This window comes from Antechinus flavipes, chromosome 4, assembly GCF_016432865.1.
Source record: "Antechinus flavipes isolate AdamAnt ecotype Samford, QLD, Australia chromosome 4, AdamAnt_v2, whole genome shotgun sequence".
Taxonomy (NCBI): domain Eukaryota; kingdom Metazoa; phylum Chordata; class Mammalia; order Dasyuromorphia; family Dasyuridae; genus Antechinus; species Antechinus flavipes.
The window spans coordinates 380,995,264-381,016,429 of record NC_067401.1 but is presented as its reverse complement, the minus strand read 5'-3'; the positions used below and the strand labels follow the sequence as shown (position 1 = coordinate 381,016,429).

General features: G+C 39.7%; 1 protein-coding gene across 2 annotated transcripts in view; it reads right to left on the bottom strand.

Annotated features, from left to right (window-relative positions):
• Positions 1-3,912: 3,912 nt before the first annotated feature.
• PIGR (polymeric immunoglobulin receptor) overlaps positions 3,913-21,166 on the bottom strand; it is a 29,336-nt gene continuing 12,082 nt past the window's right edge. For both annotated transcript variants that reach the window (XM_051998497.1, XM_051998498.1), the window contains exons 2-11: positions 20,918-20,995; positions 19,368-19,712; positions 16,246-16,905; positions 14,911-15,237; positions 11,345-11,659; positions 9,182-9,284; positions 8,349-8,470; positions 7,493-7,615; positions 7,066-7,124; positions 3,913-4,867 (exon numbers count right to left, since the gene is read on the bottom strand). In XM_051998497.1, coding sequence (XP_051854457.1) covers positions 4,769-4,867; positions 7,066-7,124; positions 7,493-7,615; positions 8,349-8,470; positions 9,182-9,284; positions 11,345-11,659; positions 14,911-15,237; positions 16,246-16,905; positions 19,368-19,712; positions 20,918-20,957 — 2,193 coding nt within the window. In that variant the 5' untranslated portion in view covers positions 20,958-20,995 and the 3' untranslated portion in view covers positions 3,913-4,768. The remainder of the gene's footprint in view (positions 4,868-7,065; positions 7,125-7,492; positions 7,616-8,348; positions 8,471-9,181; positions 9,285-11,344; positions 11,660-14,910; positions 15,238-16,245; positions 16,906-19,367; positions 19,713-20,917; positions 20,996-21,166) is intronic.

The window sequence follows — 21,166 nt, the reverse complement described above, 5'->3', positions numbered from 1 at the left end:
ACAGCCTCAATTCTCAATTTGAACATTAACAATCCATGACTTTTGTCAGTTTAGCTATTTTCTCCACTAAATAATAAAGCACCGGACCTAGAATGAAGTAGATATGGATTCAAATCCAGTCTCAAACACTTACCACCTGTGTGACTTTGGGCAAGTCACAACTTCTGTTTGCCTCAGTTTTTTAAAATTATAAAATGGGGATAATAATAGCTTATCTCTCCCAGTTGTTTTGAGGCTCAAATGAGATCATATTTGCAAAAAAAAAAAAAAAAAAAGCACTTAGCCCAACTTCTAGCCTGTAAAATGGGGATAATAATAAAGTAGGTACTATACAAATGCTTAGCACAGAACTGGGCTCACTTACTAAATAGTTATTTCTTTCCTTCCTTCTCTGTGGTATAATGGTGCTCCAGAGGGCTGAGCTTGGCAGCAGAGGAACTTGCTTTGAATTCTGGCTTCACTACTTCCCTACCTGTGTGATCCTGAACAAGTTAGGTTTCTGCTTACTCATCTGTAAAGTGAAGGGAGCTGAAGATATCTCCTAAGTTCTTTCCAACTGTTTCTGTGGTTGAAAAAAGTCATTCCTCCAGTGACCATGAAAGTATTGGAGCAACACTGGAGCAGAGTTTCTTTGTACGTATCCATATTTCTATAGATTATAGATCCTTAGCCCTATTCCCAAATCATAGACTCAGTCTCTTATCTGGTTTATGCCAAAGAACAGAAGTAGGAGGTGGATACATGTAACAATAGGGATTTTACAGTTGTAGCAGCTAAGAAGACTGGGGCTCAGTTAGTGGTTAAGTGTGAATACTATTTATTACATGTAACATGTTCAGTAGTTAAATGATCAGCTTGCTCAGCAACTATGAAGCAGGGATCAGAAATTCAGATTATAAAATCACATTGGATCCCAGAATAACAGAATTTGAGACTTCAAAGCGACCTCAATAGCACCAAGTCCAACCTATGCCTATTATAACCCCGGCTATAACATAACCAATTGGTTTTCCAGCGTCTCCTTGAAGACTTGTAAAGAGAGGAAAGCTTAGCAGGTTCTAAAGCAATTTAATTCCATTTTTTTGACAGCTACCATGATTGGAAAATTTCTTGCTGATATCAAGCCTAAAATTGTCCTGACTCTGCCCCAGGAGGCCCATTTAGAACAAATCTAATTCCTCTTTTATGAGTCAGCCCATCAAAAATCTGAAGACAGCTCTCATACTCTCATAAGTCTTCTCTTTTCCAAGGCAAATATGTCCAATTGTTTCAATTGATACTTTTATAACATGGACTCAAGGTCCTTCATTATCCTAGTATATCTCAATTCAATTAGATAAAAATAAATTATGGAAAGAATTTAGTGCTTTAGCCAATTACCCTGGTGGAGACACTTTCTACTTATGATCTGGACTGTGGAAACTCTAAATGCTATCCAGAATTTTTTAGAGGGAATCAGTTATTTGTCTAAGTCCAAAAGGAGCATTGTCCTCTTTGTACTTTTCAAATAAGGGAGCAGCCACTTCTCAGCATTTTTCTGAATACTTTGGTATTTACTGAGAAACTCCTGACTTGCTTTGGGGAATTCATCCTACCCTGGCAGAGATGACTGATCAAATTTCATCTATTTAATAAATAATTTTGCAAAGGGCTAGTCCTGGCACACTCCAATACTAGAATCTCAAAACTCCAGGGGTACTGATGGCTAGATGGGGGAGTTCCTCCACCCCCCAACTTCAGCCAAAGAATCTCCCAACCCATTCATCTTCTTTGACTGCATTCTTTGATTTGTACTTCTTCTACCTCATTACCCTAATCCTTGCTAGCTAAAAGCGTTCAGGGTTCCTCAAATATCTTATAAATTTGGACCCTTTCTTTGCCCTTATCAATCAAACAATCAATGATGATTTATTAAGCACTTATTATGTGCTAGACTTTATATTAATCACTGGGGATACAAAGAAAAAGCAAAACAGTCTCTGTCCTCAAAAAGCTTACATTCTAATGGGAGTGTGTACATGAAAATATATATATGTATGAATCAGGACATATGATATAATTATTCAATAGATGCAAGGTGATCTTGAAAGGATGACACTAACAATTAGGTCTAGTAAGGGAGGAGGACCAGAAAAGGCCTCCTGTCATCATATTCTACTTTGTATATCCTCATTTGTATAATGGTTGTGTTCCTTTTGGTAGAGTGTAAACCTAGCCTATAAGCAAGTCTTGTAGAAAAACTGATCCAAGCACTAGGTTCTTGGGAGCAGGGACTATGTTTAGTCTTTGTAACCCCAGTACCTGAGTAGCAGCACAGATGAGTAGAGAGAGAGCCAACCTCGAAGCCAAGAAGCTGGGTTCAAAATCTATGTTTGTGTTTTAACCATACTGACTGGGTAAGTCACTTAACTTCTCACTGCTCTTGGAAAGTCTTTAAGACTTCACTTTGCAGAAGTGCCAATCTGCATTGGTAGAAAGGGTTTACTAGCCAAATAAAATTGAAGGTCCAGCCCCTGTCTCTTTGCACCATGTCTTATCCATAAAGGGAAGTTAACAAATGCTTGTTGAATGGAATTGGTATCGTTAGGACTACCAAGGCTGAAGATGGTCCTAGCCTCATAAACATACTTCATCTCTCACAAGAATATCTACCATTTTATAAGGCACTTACTATGTCCTAAGCTCTGTGCTACTAAGTGTTTTACAAATTTATTTCATTTGATCTTTATAATAATTGTGAAAGCTAGGTGATATTATCCCCATTTTACATATGACAAAAGTGACAGAAAAAGTTAAGTGACTTGACTGGAATCATGCTCCTGTGAGGCAGCTCTTGAATTCAGGTCTTCTTGACTTCAGGTCCAGCAATTTATTCATTGTGTCACTTGACTGCCAGTTGCTCACTAAAAGATGTCATACCTGTGCACCACAATGAAGTAGAAAGAACACCAGACTCTACCATTATCTTCTGGTGCCATTGTAGGCAAATTGCTGAACCTGTCTCTGACTTTAGTTCCTTTTATAGAATGAAGATAAAACTCCTACTTATTCCATAGGAAACCAAGACCAAAAGTGTGAGAGGGAAGTTTTGATAATAGACTTTTATAAATACAAAGGACTTGTCTGAGTTAGGGATTAAATTCAATAAAATTCAATTTGACCCCAGTTTAGTTAGATTCCAAAGTAGAATCTTATGAGCTTCAAATGGGTGATGTTTTGGATTGTGTTTTGAGATTAGAATGTACTTCTGCTTTCTTGGACTTGAGAACTGTGAATTTTGTGAAGGATCTGCAAAATTTGTGAGGGCAGTGAGAAGGTCCCTTCTAGATGGAGCGGTATCATTACAGTATCATTGAGAATGGGCTCTTTAAAATCAAGGACTATATGGGGCAGCTAGGTGGTGCAGTGGATAGAGCACCAGTCCTGAAGTCAGGAAGGAGCTCTGAGTTCAAATCTGACCTCAGAAACTTATTACTTCCTGGCTGTGTGACCCTGGGCAAGTCACTTAACCCCAATTGCCTCAGCAAAAAAACAAAACAAAAAAACTAACTGAAAAAGATAAGTACCCAATTTATCTTTGAGAAGGAACCCAACTTAAGTGCAGCTGGAACAATGATAATCACGATATTTAATCAATTAATAACCTGAATTAGTGAAGCATCAGCTTGTTACCCATGGATGTTGCCTTAGGGTATTGTTATTGTTCAGTGGTTTCAGTAATGTCCAACTCTTTGGCTCTTCATGACCTCATTTAGCATTTTCTTGGCAAAGATATTGGATTAGTTTTCCATTTCTTTCTCCAGTCTTAGAGACTCAAAATGCTCACCCCCCCCAAATTCATTTATTGAACATCATCTTCTTCCCCTCCTTAGTCACAGGCCTTTCCCCACCTTGTCAATCTGTAGAGTGATGTGTTATTAATCTTCTCTTTATTCAATATCCAGGAAAGATAGAATCCTGCTACAAGGCTCCAGAGCATTTCCAAGCCTCTGTTCTCAACTTCTCTCTTTTTTCTAAAGTGGCAAATCTGCCTCCCTCCTCTTATCCTCTCCTTTCCAGCAATGATAAAGTGGAAAGAAGGACATGTAGCTTCTAGTCCAACTCAGCTTTCTTTCCCTAAGAAAAGGAATTTCCCTTATGAACCAAAGTTCCCTTTTCTGTAAAATTTGTTGGGTGGACTGTACTATCTCTCTAGTTCTTTCTAGGTCTGATATTCAAGATTTCTCTGAATTCCAATAGAAATATAAACTACGTAAGAGTACTCATGTAAGATATTAGAGTTTTGTCACATAACAAGCAATTTCTTTCTACAGTAAAGATTGAAGTTTCCACAGAAGGGAGGGAAAAGTCCCTTTAATCAGCTAAGTATGGAATGATGATGTGACAGGAAGATCTTAGATCCCATTGACTTCTTCTGGCTAGAAGTGCAAAGAAATGTTTTATTTCCCAATCCCTCTAAAAGCAAAGCAGTTTATATAAGGTCCCTCCCATACACTGCTGTTGGTGGGACAACTCAGTGGAAATTAAGCTGATGAATTTTTGGATCTCTTGCCTTCTCAGAGAAGAAGATGAAGGAGAAAATTAGTGAAGTCACCCTAGCCACAAATTCTGGGAAAGGAGCCAACAAAATCAAGGGAAGGAGAGAAGGACAGTCGTGCAGAGGGAGTGCTGACAGGGTCTTAAAAAAAAGGTGATTCTGGAGGTCATGCAGATGATTGAGCCAGAGAAGGAGGGTGATGGGAGACAGGATGCAGACAGGGGAATCTGGTTAAGCATCACTGGGGCCATCCAAGGGAATTTCATTGGCCATGTTGTTCGACTGCAGCAGGAAGGCGGTGTAGGCCATATCTGCCTCTTCCTTGGAAGACTAGGAGAGAAACAACAGGTTTCAGTTCATTTTGTGTCAGTGGGGAGGGAAGAATGAGGAGAGAACAGAGTGAAGAGGATTCTTTTAAAATCTTCTAAAATCATTGCCCCCACTTCCAAAGTACACAGAAGCACAACCATTACCTGCTTTTTTGAGCCATGACCTCCCCCCCCCCACCACCACCATTAAACTCATTTATAGTTGTCATCTTTCCCATTATTCTTGCAGATAGGTGAGAAGATGGAGGAAGGAATACAGATAGAGAGGGGTGGGGCTATTCTCAGGCTTAAAACATAGAAACCCCTAAAAATCCCGGCCCTGGTCTTACTATATTCTTTTAACTCATGGTATGGAACAGCTCCTGCTAGCCTTTATCTATGATGGGTATAGAAAAAAAATAGTTCAATACAATCAGAGTGTTTGCCTTATGTCCTCAGTATGGGGAGTTGTGGCCAGACAGACATGCATGCATGACCATGTGGAAAGGAAGGGAGAAAGAAAAGGAGATAGAGAGACAAACAGAGGAGGGATAAAAAGGGAGGGAGGGAGGGAGGGAGGGAGAGAGACAGAGACAGAGAAAGGGGGAGGAGGGAGAGAGAGAGAGGGAGATAGAGAGGAGGGAGGAGGGAGAGAGAGAGAGAGGGAGATAGAGAGGGGGGAGGGAGAGAAAGAGAGGGGAGGGAAGGAGACAGAAAAGGAGAAGGAGAGGGAGAGAAAGAAGTGGGAGGGAGAAGGAAAAGAGAAAAAGAAAAAGAGAGACACATAGAGAGACAGAGATAGAAAGACAGAGAGAGATAGGGAAGATGAAGGGAGGGTGGAAGGGAGAGAGAAGGAGGAAAGGGGGATAGAGAGGAAAAGGGAGGAAAAGAGAGGGATGAAGGGAGGGAGGGAAAAGGAGAGAGAGGGAAAAGGAGAGAGAGGATGAAGAAGAGAGGGAGAGGGAGAAAGAGCCGAGGAAGAGAGAGGGGGAGGGAAGGAAGGAGGGAGAGAAGGGGAAGAAGAGGGAGAGAAAGAAGACAGAAAGAGAGGGAGAGGAGAGAAAGAGAGAGAGACATAGAGAGACAAAGTGGGGGGAGATGGAAGGAAGGAGAGAGAGAGGAAGGGAGGGAGGGACAGAGAAGGAGGAAAGGGGGGACAGAGAGAAAGAGGGAGGAAGGGAGAGGGATGAAGGGAGGAAGAAGAAGAAAGAGGGAGAGGGAGAGAGAGGAGCAAAAAGAGAGGGAGATAAAAGGAGACAGACACAGAGACAGAGACACAGAGAAATACACACACAGAGGGGGAGAGACAGAGATAGAGAAAGACAGAGGCAGGTAGACACAAACACACATAGAAAAAGAGACAGAGAGACATACACAAAAGGAGAGGGGGAGACAGAGACAGAAACACAGAGAAGAGATGGAAAGACAAAGAGATAGGGGTTGGGAGGGAAAGAAACAGGAAGGGACAGGGGCAGGGCACAGAGAGACACAGAGACAGAAAGAGAAACAGGCATATAGACAGAGAAAGAAGAGAGAGAGGGAGAGTATTTTTCTTGCATAGAAAAGCCAAAAGAGAGTCATACCTAATACAAGGAAATGCAACATTATTGGCAAGACTATGAATTGTTTTTCTTATTAGAATTTAAGTTCCTTAAGGGCAGGAACTGTCTCATTTTTGTATTTGTATCCCAGTGCTCATACTGTACTTGGATCTTAGTGACTGCCTAATAATTGGATTCATTCATGAGTTAAGGTATTGTAGCATCTGAGTGGGCATCCTGTGCCCCTCAACTCTCTCTTTATTGGCAATATACTTATACCTTATACCTTATACCTATACTTAAAAATGTGTTGAGTAGCACCTTTAAATGGCACAGCCAATCTGGTCCAATACTCAGGGGAAAATATACCACCTGATCACTTGATTTCTATTATTATACTGCATTTTCACAGCTTTTTCCTACCTCCTACTCAAAAGGGAAGAGCTAGCTGTAAATGCAGCCCACCTGGTACCCCTCCCTTTCCTTCCTCTCCCCTCCTCTGCACACACAGCATCACTCCATCACCCTCAGAAACAAGATAAGACTAATATTTTATGAAGAGGTTTTTGCACTATACTGGTGTCTTATAACCCACAAAGGAAGAACTAACAATTTTATCCAATGCTCAATGATAAATTTCTCATCTTCGTTTGGTAAAATAACCAGTTTCTTTCCTTACCCTTTTGACTTGCTTAGGTTCTTGGATTTCCTCAGGGTTTTCAGTCTGAGTGATGAATTCTGTGAAAAGAGTGAAAGACCAATTAGGAATTCCCAGACAAAAAAGTCTCTCTCCCCAAGCCTAATATTCCTGCCCTATTTTAGAGCTAGAAATAATTAGCTCAGAGATCATCTAACTCAGTCCTTCCATATTATAACTGGGAAACATCCCATCTAGAGCTAGAGCCCAGAGGGGTTAAGTGACTTGGCAATGGTGACACATTTAGTGACCGAATTGTCGTTCAAAGCCCGGGTTCTCTGCTTCAGAATACCACAATACCATTTTGTCTTAGACCAGGTTGCCTTTTTTACACTCCCCTCCAGATTCTGGTCTCCCCATAGAGTCCTAAAGCACACTCCTGAAGACTCCCTTGAGTGGAAAGTCATACCATCTTCTCCCAAAGTAGTCTCTTGAACAGAAGCTCCTGTGTTCTCATTGGCTCCAAACTTCCTGGGATTCTCTAATTCTGACATGCTGATGTCAGTTCTGTAGCTTCCAACCGAAATTCGATCTGTGCGAGGAAGAGGGATTAGGTATAGGGAGGAAGAGAAGAAGGGGAATAATAACAAAGTTTCTAAAGCACTTACTAAATATCATCCTCACAACCACCTGTAAGATGGGTGCTATTATTATCCCCATTTTTACAGTTGGGGAAATTGAGTTAAACAGACGTTAAATTACTTGTCCAGTGTCCCATAGCTAATAAATATCTGAAGCCAGATTTGTACTCAGGTTTTCCTGACTCTATGTCCAGGACTGTATCCATGTGTCACCTTGAATGTTGCTTCAAAAACACTTGGAAATTCAAAAGAAGATTAAACTTTGAGAACTCTATACCACAGCCTAGGATGAATTGAGGGTCTGATTATTTTCTAAAGCTGAACAAAAATTACCTTTGCATGATAATTGCCTCTCTTTCCCCTCCATAAGTAGGTTTTTTTTTTTAAGGAGGAGTGGTCCTGACCTGTGATTTTGATTATCTAGGGTCCAGTTAAAGTGACATTTTTACTCTTCTTTAAACATTGATGTCCCATCTCTCACCTCTTAGCCTTTGTATAGGCTGCATCCCCTACTTGAAAAGTTCTCCAGCCTTCACTTCCAATTCAGAATCCCTAACTACCTTTAAATTCCAGCTCAAATGCCACCTCTTATGGGAAGAAGATCCCATCCTCCCTCCAAATGTAATTTTATTATTTGTTAGAGTTTGTGTGTTAGGATGTTGGAGACTGACATAGTGAACTCACCGCTGAACCTCCGATGGCGGGCTCTGACTACTCCTAATGCTACTGCACCCACAATTAACACCACAGCCACAGGCACCAGGGTAGAGACCAGAATTTTTGAGCTTCCACTGTGTTCCTTGGTGCTGGAATGAGACATAAGTTGGTTGGAAGAAGGTTAGCAATAGGGAGGGTGAAATGGTGGAAATAGGAGGTGCTCCATGCTAATTAAAAGACAAGTAGGAGGTCAGACTTTTCTATGTTCCAGTGCCTATTAAAACTTTGAGAGCATATTAAATAGATCATAAAAGCCAGAAAGAATCTTAGGGATTCCCCTGGTCCAACCCCTTTACTTTCAGAGAATACTGAACTCTAGGTCACACATATAAGTAATGGTATAGGTGGAAACCAAAGCCAGATCTTTAAACTCCAAAATGAGTGCTCTTTTTTATCTAGCCAATTAATACTCTAGAGCTTTTATTTTAATTCTGGAATCCTTTTCCTCGAAGTTGGCTTGAATAGGAGTTGTACTGTTTCTACTTTCTGAATTCCTTCCTTCTCCCAAGAATTGTAATGCTCTGAATTCTAAAACATTTCCCAGAGGGATAGAATCCCAATGGGACATAATTAGGACTTCTGTGCTTTCAGAAAAGAACCTTCTTTAAAAAAAAAAAAGAAAGGAAAGGAAAAGGACCCTCTAACACAAGAAGTAAGACTATGGATATAGCTTCAATCTTTTGCATATTCAAACCAAGAAGTTGAGGAATTTCTCAAGTAGACTTGGTCCCTTCTTGTAACCCTGCCTGGGACCTGCTCCAGAATAACTTGTCCCTAGCAAAAGGAGTGAACTTTCTGACCTCCCCTCATCTGTAGGCTCCTCAATTCCTTTGCCTCTGACTTCAGGCTGCACAGCATCTTCATTTAACACAGCATTGACTGGCTGGATAGCATCCTTGGAGCCTGGGCAGAACAGAGTATAAGTTATAGGTTATACAGAAGAAAAAGAATAGCCACTTTCAGCTTGAAAAGAACTCAATGGTAAGATCATAGACTCAAACTAGAAGAGCTGGAAGAGACCTGACAAATTATTTAGGATCCCATCTCCTCATTTTATCAATGGGGAAGAAGATTACAAGAAATTAGGGACTCTTTAGTGGCTCTTAATTGCCTGCAGAGTAAAATACTATTTTTCAGTCTGGCTTTGAAGACATTTCAAACTGAGTTCCATCTTCCCTATGCAGTCTCATTTTCTTCTGCTTCTCTTTAGGCTTCTCTACTATGTTTCAGGTGAACCAGATTGCTACCCATTCCCCATCTGATTATGTATTCCTGATTTCTCAGCTCATTCCAGTTAGTCATCTTCACTTGTTAAACTCCTCCTTTTCCTTCCAAGTCCAGCTTAGATGTCACTTCCCCTTGGAAGCTTTCCCTGATTTCCCTCTGTCTAGACGTGCTCTCTCTCCATTCTCTAATTTTCTCAGAGTTCCTAGACCTGGAGATCTCTCTTTTGCCTTTCCTCACACTGTATCCTGGACTGTGTTTATTTGGGCTCATGTAGGTAGTTTGAGTTTCTTGAAGGAGCTATCTTCATTTTTGCAAACCCAGAGTGCCTAGTACAGTGCCTGACACATGAGACCAGGTGCTTAAGAAATGTTTGCTGAGTGGTCCTTGACTTGAAGATTGGATAACAGCAATGTTATCTTCTCAATCTTGGGGATCCACTTGTGATAGGATAGTCCTGGAAGGATTTACCTCAAAGTTGGGGAAAAGAAGCATCTGAGTTTCAGGTGTTAGGGAACCTCTTCAAAGTCCCTGAGATACCCCCATCAGTGAAGATTGGAGCAGAGGGATTGTGGGATCATACATATGGATCCAAAGGGATCTTCAAAGTTCAACTCCCTCATCTTAAAGATGAGACTGGGAGCCAGAGAAATTCAATGATTTGCTCAAAAATTGGACATGTAACTTTCTCAACTAGAGTAAGAGGCACATATTATGCCCTGACAATAATTTGAAACCAAAACCTATGACCCCCAAATCTGTACTCTTTCCACAGAGTATTATCCACTATAGTGGAAAAGAAGCCAAAGAGGAATAAGAAGCTCCCTCCTGCTTGTTTGAAACTGTCTCTTTCTATTAAGGTTTACTACATTATCATCCTCAAAGCCCCCTTAAATGTCTTCCTATGTATATGTTGAGGCTGGTTCCTTCAAAGAAAGAAAACATCCCATTCAAATCACAAAGTTCTAGTACCCATCATAGGGAGATAGGGTTGACTAAATCTGGAAATGTTGCCCTCTGCTGGTAATCTGACAATAGCACATACTTGAAACAACTCCTAAGGCGTGCCTCGGTGGAAAGCCAGAGATCTAGTTTGTACCTTTGCCAGGTGGTACACCTGAGACATTAGACCTTAAAGGGCACACTCCACTTCCACCCCATGTTCCTATGCTAAACTTTTACTTTCACATCACACTGTTGACAAAAGAATTTTGTGGGGTCAAGATTAAGGACTAGAAACATCCTCAAAAGTCCTCTATTTCCAACTTCTTCATTCTATAGATGATGGAAGATGGAAGTCTAGACAGAAAAAATAACTTGTCCAATGTCACCCAGGTAATAAATTCCTGGGCTAAGATTTGAACTCGTGTTTCTGGCTTCATATACAGTACTCTTTTCATTACACTGATAATCAAGCATCTATCAAAGTACCTTGAGTGTATTTCGTACATCATAAGTGCTGAATGAATGGATGAATGAATAATACAAACAAATGAGAGAGAGAAAGAGAAAGAGACAGAGACAGAGACAGAGACAGGCAGAAACGGAGAGAGAGAGAGAGAGACAGAGAAAGAGAGAGAGAGAGAGAGAGAGAGAGAGAGAGAGAGAGAGAGAGAGAGAAAGAGAGAGAGAGAAAGAGAGGAGAGAAAGAGAGAAGGGGGCACTACAAGAGATAAAGGATTTGCCCCAGATTAGAACTCAGGCTGTTGGCTGGATTCTACTCTCCAGACAAGGCTTACCCTCTTCCACAGACACATAGACTGCAGCTGTCTGTCCGTATTGCTGGCCCTTCTTCATCCCGCACCAGTACCATCCTTCATGGGCTCTTGTGACAGGATCCAGGGTGAGAGAAACAATCTTGCTGCTTTGATTACAGTCCACAAAGGCATTGCTGTTACCCTCCTCCTGACTGGGCAGGGTCGTACATCCGTGGTTGCTCCATTTGCACCAGTATTTCTCATAGGAATAAAACTTGCAGGGGAAGTGGCAGGCAATGTTGAGAGACTTCCCCAACTGGCCTGTGACAGTCTTTGGCTCTATTAAGAGTGGCTGACCTGGGAAGAAAAGAGAAGAAGACTAAGGTGATGATGAGGTAGTGAGAGGAAGGGTGTTAGAAGGAAGATCCATTCAGAAGTATCTAAGATTCCTACTGCTTATGACTATGATGAGCTAACGAGTGGGTTAACCCATGTTACCCTCCTACTCAATAAATTCTAGTGGCTCTCCAGGATCAAATAGAAAATTTTGTTTAACTTTTAAAGTTTATCTCAACTTGGCCTCTTTCTATCTTTTCAATCTTCTTCTCTCTGTATATTCTATAATCCAATGACATGGGGCTTTTTTCTAGACTTGCCTTTCACTAGTTATCATCCATAGCTGGTATGCCCTTGCTCTCTCACCACTTGCTTTTAGTTTCTTTTGGCTTCCTTCAAGACTCAGCTCAAATCTTATACTCATCAGGAGAGCTTTCCTAGTCTCCTTCTTCTCTCATTATTGTTAGTGTCTTCTCTCTATGATTACTGTCTACCTAAATTAGATATATCTTAAATGCACAGAGTCATTTGTATGTTGTGTCTTCTGTTAGAATGCAAGCTCCCTACTGGAATTCTAACATGCAATAAGAAATGAACAGGAAGATTTCAGAAAAACCTGGAAAGACTAATATGAACTGAGGGAAATAATCAGAAGCAGGAAAACATTCTACACATTATTGGCAATGTCGTACGATGATCAGCTATGAATGACTCAGACCTTCTCAGCCACACAATAATCCAAGACAAGTACAAAGGACTCACAAAGGAAAATGCTATCCATATCCAGATAAAGAACTGATATACTCTGAATGTAGATCAAAGCATATTTTTTTCACTTACTTTATTCTTTCTCATGGTTCTTTTTTCCCATTTTGATCAGTTTCTTCTTTTACAACTGTGATTAATATGGAAATGTCTTACATAATAGCATATGTAAAAATGATATTCAAATTACCTACTATCTTCAGAAAAGAGAAGGGCAGGAGGGAGGGAGAAAAATTTAGAATACAAATCTTTTTTAAAAAAAATTAATATTAAAATTTTTCTTGACTTTAACTAAGGAAAAATAAAATACATTAAAAAAAAGAATGTAAGCTTCCTAATGTAGTTTTGCTTTTCTTTGTGTCCCTTACATATAGCACTGTGTTTTAACATAACGTCTTTAAAAAATACCTGTTAACTGATTTACTGAGCTAGGCTAGTTATTATATTAACAAGAGCTTAGATTTATTAGCATACTTTCAGGTTAAGTATTGTTTTTACATTTTTATTTCATTTCAATAGAAAATAAATTCCTTAAATGCCATCTATATCTAAAGGGAGACTTATGAAGACTGAATATAGATCAAAGCAAAGTATTTTTACTTTTGTTTGTTCATTTTTTTCTTTCTCAGATTTTTTCCCTTTGGGTTTGATTTTTCTTGTATAACATGACACATATGGAAAAAACTTAAAAGAATTGAACAAATTTAATCTATTTTAGATTGCTTGCTGTCTTGGGGTGGGGGACGATAAGAGAGGACGAAGAAAAATTGGAACACAAAGTCTTACAAAAATGAATATTGAAAACTATCTAAACATATATTTGGAAAAATAAAATACTATTGAAAATTTAAAAGAAAAGAAAGAAAGTCCTCAAGGAATTGAAATTGTTTTTTTTTTTTTAATCTTTTTTTGGAGTAAGAACCCAAAGTCTTGCTTTTACCAAAGAGGAATAGGAAGCCAATTTGAGCTGCTCTGGGGGCAGATTACCCCCAATGGTACAGAGCATGGCACATAATATATACTTAATACATTTTCACTGGCTGGGTGATTCTTCCTCACTCCAATCCTATTGTGAAGTATGCAGGAAGGTATTATTATTATTATTATTTTATGAATAAGGAAAGTGAGGTTCATAGGGATTAAGCATCTTACACAGCTAAGAAGTGACAAATCAATATTATTCAGATGAATATACTGTTTATTATTGAGGAAGCCTGCTCAGACTTGGTCTCTTCTCCCAAAAGAAAGAAAAAGGATACCTACAGCGACAAAGATCATGTATTTAATCAGTGGACGCTAAAAAAATTGAACTATCTCATCTATGCAACTGAGTCTACTCATGATTGGTGCATTTGAAAGTGCTCTCCTGAAACAGCCTGTAAAACAACCTCCAGGATCACCTTTAAGCCATAATGAGTCATGGAGTTAGGGGAGAATTATATATAACATGTAATAGATGTTCAAATAAAATAACTTTGATATTTCAAGGATGTTTGCTTCAGTGTAAGTATATCCAGCTAATAATCAAATAGGACCCTTCTAAATCTTAATAATTTTTTTTCATTAGTTGCTATGGCCAAACCCCCACCTCATCCCTACAAACCCTATCTAAGTGGTCATTTTTTTTAGAGATGAGCTTCTTAACACTTAACAAGGTTGGTCCTCCAATGGCGGAATGCAATTTTTCACCAGACTTAACAATCCTGGCACTACATTGAATTGCCTCTATTTACATAATAACGATATTCTAGTATTTTGTCACCACTGACATTGACTTCCTGGACATCCATAGGACTGAGTTAAAAGGGATGGATGCATTGACATCAATGTGCTTTTGCTCCCTTTCAAATCTTTTAGTTAGTATAGAAGACTGATTGGTCTGTTTGGATAAAAATTATGACTTTATTTGTCAGCCAGCCAATCAGCAGACTTTTTAAAGTATCTTCTACCTACCAGGAACTACACCAAGCACTAGAAATACATAAAAAGGCAAAACAAAACCAAAAACCAGACCCTTTTCTCAAGGATCTCAAAATCTAATAGAGGAGATAATATGTAAACAACTACATACAGACAAGACATCTACAGACTGAAGATTATCACCAGGGGAAAGTCGCTGGCATTAATAGGGATTGGGGAAAGATTCTTGTAGAAGGAATGGAGAAGAATGCTGGTTTAGGGAGATACTTAGGTATTGAATCTTAATGTGTAGAAGATGACTGTGTCTTATACAGTGACATTGTCTGGAAACTTAAGATTTCCCTAACCTTTTATTTTATTCAAGATTATTTTGTTATGGAATTGAAGGGGAAAAAACTAATTTGGAATTTTGATTGGAGTGAATTTTGATTGGGGAAAGTTGTCAAAATATATGTGGAAGGAAAAATAGCCAATGTGGTATAATTCTGAGCATAAGTGCCTGGAGCTCTTCACCTGTGGAGTCCCTGGATAGAGCCTGTCCACAGACTCCAGATTACCTCTCCCTTTGCCCTTGACCCAATTCCTACCTTCAGTGATATCAATCTTCACAGTAGACTTCCTGTTGTGCTCCCCATCGCTGAGACACCAATAGTAACCTTCATCTTGAGGGGTCAGCTGGTTGAGTATAACAGTGAAGGTGCCATTCTGTGGCTGGTCCAACAGGACCACTCTTCCCTCATAGGAATCATACACCATTCCCAGGTTGTCTATCACCTTAGTGCAATGACTGCTGCCCTTCCATCTGCACCAGTATTTCAGGGTGTTGTTCTCTTTGGGGTTGTAGTGACAGGTTACTGACACAGAGCCACCAGATGGACCTTTTACCACGACAGGAGTTTTTGGGACAGTGGTCTCTGAAAGCAAGACAGAGGTTGGCCAGAAAGATCTCGGTATAGTCATAATCTTTCACACCAAGAGCTTTTCTTCCCATGATCTCGGCTGACTTATTGCTAGTGTCCTCTTTCTGTTTCCCCCTCACCAATCCCTAAACAGAATGAGAATTGCAATGATCACTCCACTTACCATAGGATAAAACTAAAACTTCTTCCAAATGTTAGAGAAACCAGCACCCACCATATTAACAAATAATACGAATGTTTTCTTTCCCCTCTCTCAGGTCATCTTCAGATTTTAGAGGCATTTAAAAGTCACATTAAAGTAAGAATATTTTACAGGAAGCCAGAAAATGAAATTCATATTTTATTTTAATGTGACTTCTGGCTTCCTGTAAATTATTCTTATTATTAAGAAGGAATAACCTTGACTGAGAGAGGTGAGAGACATTAAAATCCAGAAAATTAATCAACTTCTCAGGAGAAGTATGCAAGTAAGATAAGCTTACTTTTTTCCCCTCCACCACATACTCATTCTTTCCCATCACTCTCAACCTGTACACACATGTATAAGAGAGAGAAGATACAGTCTAATCTAGGAAGTAGGGAGATAAATAGGATGGAGTCCATTGGGCCTTTATATGGTTTTAGGATTCTCAGATTGGCACTTTTGATGTTTCTGCCATTGGGGAAAGGGAGAACCCAGACAAATGAAATCATACATAATACACAAAGTCTGTTTCAGCCAGGGACTTTTTCTTTGTTCCCAAATTTCTTACCACAACCACAAATGAGGAACCAAGTAGAAGGCTCAAATTTTGCCTCAACCTCTCTCTTTTCCAATTACTTGTGGAAAGGAAACTAAGCAGGGATATTGGGAAAATAGAGGGAGGCTTGGAGGCTCCCTGAAAACAGGAACCAAGCCTTCTATGTCCTGGGCCCTGTAAAGTCTAGATCTTGGTGCACAAAATATTGAGAACACTTATCAATTGTCTGCCCTCTTCCACCCCTAATTCTCCTATGTCTCACCTTCAGAGACGAAGAGCTGTAGAGTTTGAACTGGCCCTTCTTCAGAAGGTTGACCATCTTTCTGGGCTCCACACTTGTATAGACCTGCATCTTCTTTCCTCACTTGCGTAATCATGATGCTGAAGGATCCAGCCTCATTTGTAGGGCTAAGTAGGATTCTTCCATGAGTGGCATTATTTACAAATCCCTTGCTGTTGATGACCAAGTCACATGTCTTATCTGCCCTCATCCGGCACAGAAACTTAGGCAATTTTGCCACTGTGCTTCCCAGCTTACAGTTCAGTATCACTGACCCTCGTTGCTCAGCATAGACCAGTTCAGGCTCTGGTTCCAGCAACTTTAACTCAACATTCTTCTGGAATCCAGTGACTGTCTCCTCCCTGACCCCACAGATATACATCCCAGCATCTCGCCTCTTGATCTGACTGATGATGACTACAAAGATCGTACTGCTGGTACCACCGATCTTGAAGCGGACCCTTCCTTTAAAGTCAGGGCCCGTTTGATTTAGAGAATCAATAACCAGTGCACAGCTCTCACCGTCCTTCTTGCACAAGAATTTCCTTTCCTGTGCATGATCTATATGGAAAGGGCATTTGATGGTAACTGTTTTGTCCACTTCAGTGACAATGACATCAGTGTTATCAGGGAGATTAGGATCTATAGGACAGAATTGGAGAGAGATCCAGAAAGGAATGAGAAGAACATATGTCTAATCAAATTTTGACACAACCCCTTACCTTGTTCTCAAATAATTGTAGAATTTGAGAGTTAGAAAGAACTTTTGAGATTATCTGGTTCAACTCTTGTTCAAAGCATTACTCCTCTCTACTACATTTCCAATATACCTATGGTTAGGGACCTCCAATGACTGAGAAGTTCATTTTCTCCCCCTCTGTTGATTCTCTATACTGCTCCCTAAAAAACCAAAGAAATATACTGAGGGCTTTGGTTTAGTTATTTTTTCTGTCATGTCTGACTCTTTGTTTCCCTGTTTGGGAGTTTTCTTGGCAAAGATACTGAAGTGGTTTGCCATTTTCTTTTCCAGCTCATTTTACAGATGAGAAAACTGAGGCAAACACGATTAATTAACTTCACTAGAGCCACACAACTAATAAATGTTTCAGACCAGATTTGAACTTGGGAAAATGAACCTTTCTGAATCCATGCCTAGCACTTTATTCACTGTACTGCTTAATTGCCTGTAGTTGGGGCTTACCTGTCTTCATAAAGCTTTTACCTCAAGGTAGCTAGATGGCACAGTGGATATAGAGCACCAGCCCTCAGATCAGGAGGGCCTGAGTTCAAGTCCTGATCCAGACACTTAATACTAGGTATGTGATTCTGGGCAAGTCATTTAACCCCAATTGCCTTGTAGCAAAAGAAAGAAAAGAAAAGCTTTCACCTGATCTTTCCATTGTTTCAACCTATTGTTTTTTTTTTATTATAGCTTTTTATTTACAAGTTATATGCATGCAATCTATTGTTTTATATATCTTTTATAAAAAGTCATCTTCAGTTATTAATTCAACTTTGTCCCCTTCATTTACACTTTGATCTCTAGCAGTCTTGCTTCTGATCCCAACATTCTATAGAAACTGCTGTTTCAAAGGTTACCCAAAATCTCATCTCTACTAAATAGAATCCTGATATTTAGAAGAGAAAGGTCCTAAGAGACATGCTTTGAACCCCTGTTCCTTATTTTATAGATAAAGAGCCTGAGGGTCATAAAGGCAAAGTAAATTGCCAAAGTCACCCTGCTAATAACTGGTAAAATTGAAATTCTAATCCAGCTCTTTGATTCTAACCCCAGTATTCTCTTTTCTACACTAAAAGTATTTGTACAATTGAACTTTAAGCCTATGTGGACAATATTTGTATTTATCAGTATTAAATGTCATCTTATTAGCTTCAACAACTATTCTTGTTTGTTGAAATTGGGGGTGGCAGGTTGTGGTAGGGGGAAGAACCCTCCTCTCAGTGAAGATCCTATTCCTCTCAGGTTCATGTCACACATAAATTTAGTTAATACACAGTTGGGAGGAATAATATAAGCTACTCTAGATCACCCTGTCACCAGGACCATACTAGAAAATTGTTTGCAGAAAGGACACTTTCCAAGCCAGATTTTAAATAGGTAAAGTTTGTCTTTGAGTCATCTGTAAACCCTCTTCCAGCTCCCTCACCTCATCAGATACCTTATAATACCCTCAGCCTGTCCAAGACCTTTCATTTGAGCATTCCAGTTTGACCTGCTTTCTATAGCAATGCTCCAAGCTCCAGACATATCCTTTTCTGTCTTTCTTCTCCACCATTCCAGCCCCAAATGTCCTTTTCTATATCCTATCTTTCACCACCTTGAATTCTAGTAGGGGACCAACACACGTTAATGGATGACAGCGTGAGATATGTGACATGTGAATTCTACAATTGCTTTCTGGACATATAAGCTCTTCAACCAAAGGGAAATTAAATAGCAAAAATATTAATACCTTCCTCAAAATCCCACAGACAACTAGAATGGAAATTCATATGGTTACTGTGGTTTCAGATTTATAAAGTTCTTAGTTTACAATAAGTGAAGTAAGTGATATAAATGTTCTCATCTTCTCTTTATAGATGAAGTCACCAAATTTTCAAAAAATTAAGAGCTGCATAGTATGATCTTTTGGCTAAAGTAATGTGTTTTCCCATTATTCCATGGTGCCTCTCTAAGACAAGAAAGAACAAGGCTCATGTACTTCTGACATTCTTAGTTATGGTGACCTTGGGAAATACAATGAAGAGGAAGCAAGAAGGAGAGGGATGTTATGCCAAATTATCTTAGATGACTGAAACTTGTACAGTAATCTCATAGGCTTGAAAGGAAACTAGAAAGGCTCTCTTTTCCATCCCTTTGTGTTCAGGCAGGATCACACTATATCCACCCCCCCCTTATTTTCTTTTTAAGAAATCTCTTAGAAGGAGATTTCATAGCTGTCCCAGGAAAGACATCCATGAGAGTGTTTTATATACTGCTTTCTCTGGAAATTACTTGTTTTTCACCTAAATCTGTGCTGTTGTAACCTAAATTGGTTCCCCCAGTTCCATGCCCCAGAAGCAGAAGAAATCTCGGTGCTTACCCTGTCCCACTTTCAAACTGATATCAAAGGACAGGCCTCGACTACTTATGCCCACGCCACACTTGTAGAGCCCGCTGTCTTCCTCCACCAGCTGTGAAAGCTCTATTAAAAAGGAGCTATTCCTTGGGAAATTGGTAATGTTGGCTCTCCCCATATATTTCTCTGAGACAAAGCCATTTGTAGAGACTACGGTTTCACAGACGCCCCTTCGATTCTGAATACAAAAATATTTGCGGTCATGGCGATTGACTGAGGTGGATGGGTAGAAGCACTGGATGGAGACGGACCCGCCTGGCATACTTGTCACCTCTTTTGGGCCAAATATGGGACTTTTCATAGAAACCACTGTGGAGAAAAAAGGAGAGGGATATATTGAGAACTATAGAAAGTGAAGTCTGTGAATGGTAGCAAGCATCAGGGATGAAACCAGCCTCTCTTCCAGGTGAATAAGAAGCAAGTTCTAATTTTTCAGCTATTTAACATTATGTCTATCAGCTTATCCCCATGCAAAATGACTCGCTAATAATAATTGACAAAATAAGTACTAGTACCCTTTGGATGTATTGTTTAGCTTTCAGAGCACTCCATTGTCTATTATTTTATTTCATCCTTAGAAAATCATTGTCTGCTGGATAAAGCAGGTTATTCCTATTTCACAGATGAGAAAAATGAGAATCGTGGAGAACAAATAACTAACCCATGATTATAAAGGTGGTAGAATTGGGACCTTTGCCTTTTTGAGACTCAAGTACTACCTTCTAAGGAAACTTTCCTTTGCTTTTAAATTTTATTTAATTTTATTTTCAGTTCCAAATTCTCTCTCTCCCTCCACACTCTCTCCTTCCCATTGAGAAGGCAAGAAATAGGATATTCATTACATATGTTAATTTATACAAAACATATTTCCATATTAGCTTATAAGAAACACTTTCAGCACTTGCCAAGTACTTGATTCCCTGACTCTTAAACTATTTTGATTTAACTACTCTGTATTTAATCCATCCATACTTGTATATCTAAATGCTCACTCCCCTGATAGAATATACTTTCCTAAGAACTGAGACTATTTCATGTTCTGTCTGTGTTACCAGTACTACCTCAGTGCCTAGCACAGAGTAAGTAATCAATAAATCCGTGTTAATTGATTGTTAATTGACTACAGGAAAGCTTAATCTCCTGATGTCCAGCTAAGATTCCTCACTAAACCTTCTGACTTTGGAACTGGTTAGTTCTGGTCCCTGTTCTCAACCTGAGCACCCTGCTCTGAAGCCCCACTGCCATTCCCAACCCCTCCATTACATTCCCTCTCTATCCCCCCTCCCAAAAAAACCAAACTTTTTATAGTTTCCATTAATTCTTATGCATGCAAAGTCTGTTGTAGGTATGGCCTTTATTTTAGAAGGCAAGGATAAACGTGACTTCTCTGTGTCTTTCCAGTATGACCAATCAGTGATGTTTGCATGATGTTTGACAAAGTGTACATAGGAAAGTAGCTACTTTCAAGGTTGGAAGGTAACTGTGCCCAGGACATGGGTTTTTCCCATACTCACCAGGGAGGAGAGCAAGCAGGCAGGCTAGGAAGAAAGCCATCGCAGCTGCTACTGAAATATCACTTCTGATCTGAGAATCTGGAAGACAATTATTCCAAGAATAAGAAACATCCTTGGTTCTAGAGATCTTTGCTGGTGGGAATGAGGATTTGAGGAGATGTCAGGAGTGTTTCTGTGGTGACATCCTTCTTTCCTCCCAGAATCTCCACTAAATGGAAGGAATTCTCAGAACTGGAATCTCTTCATTCC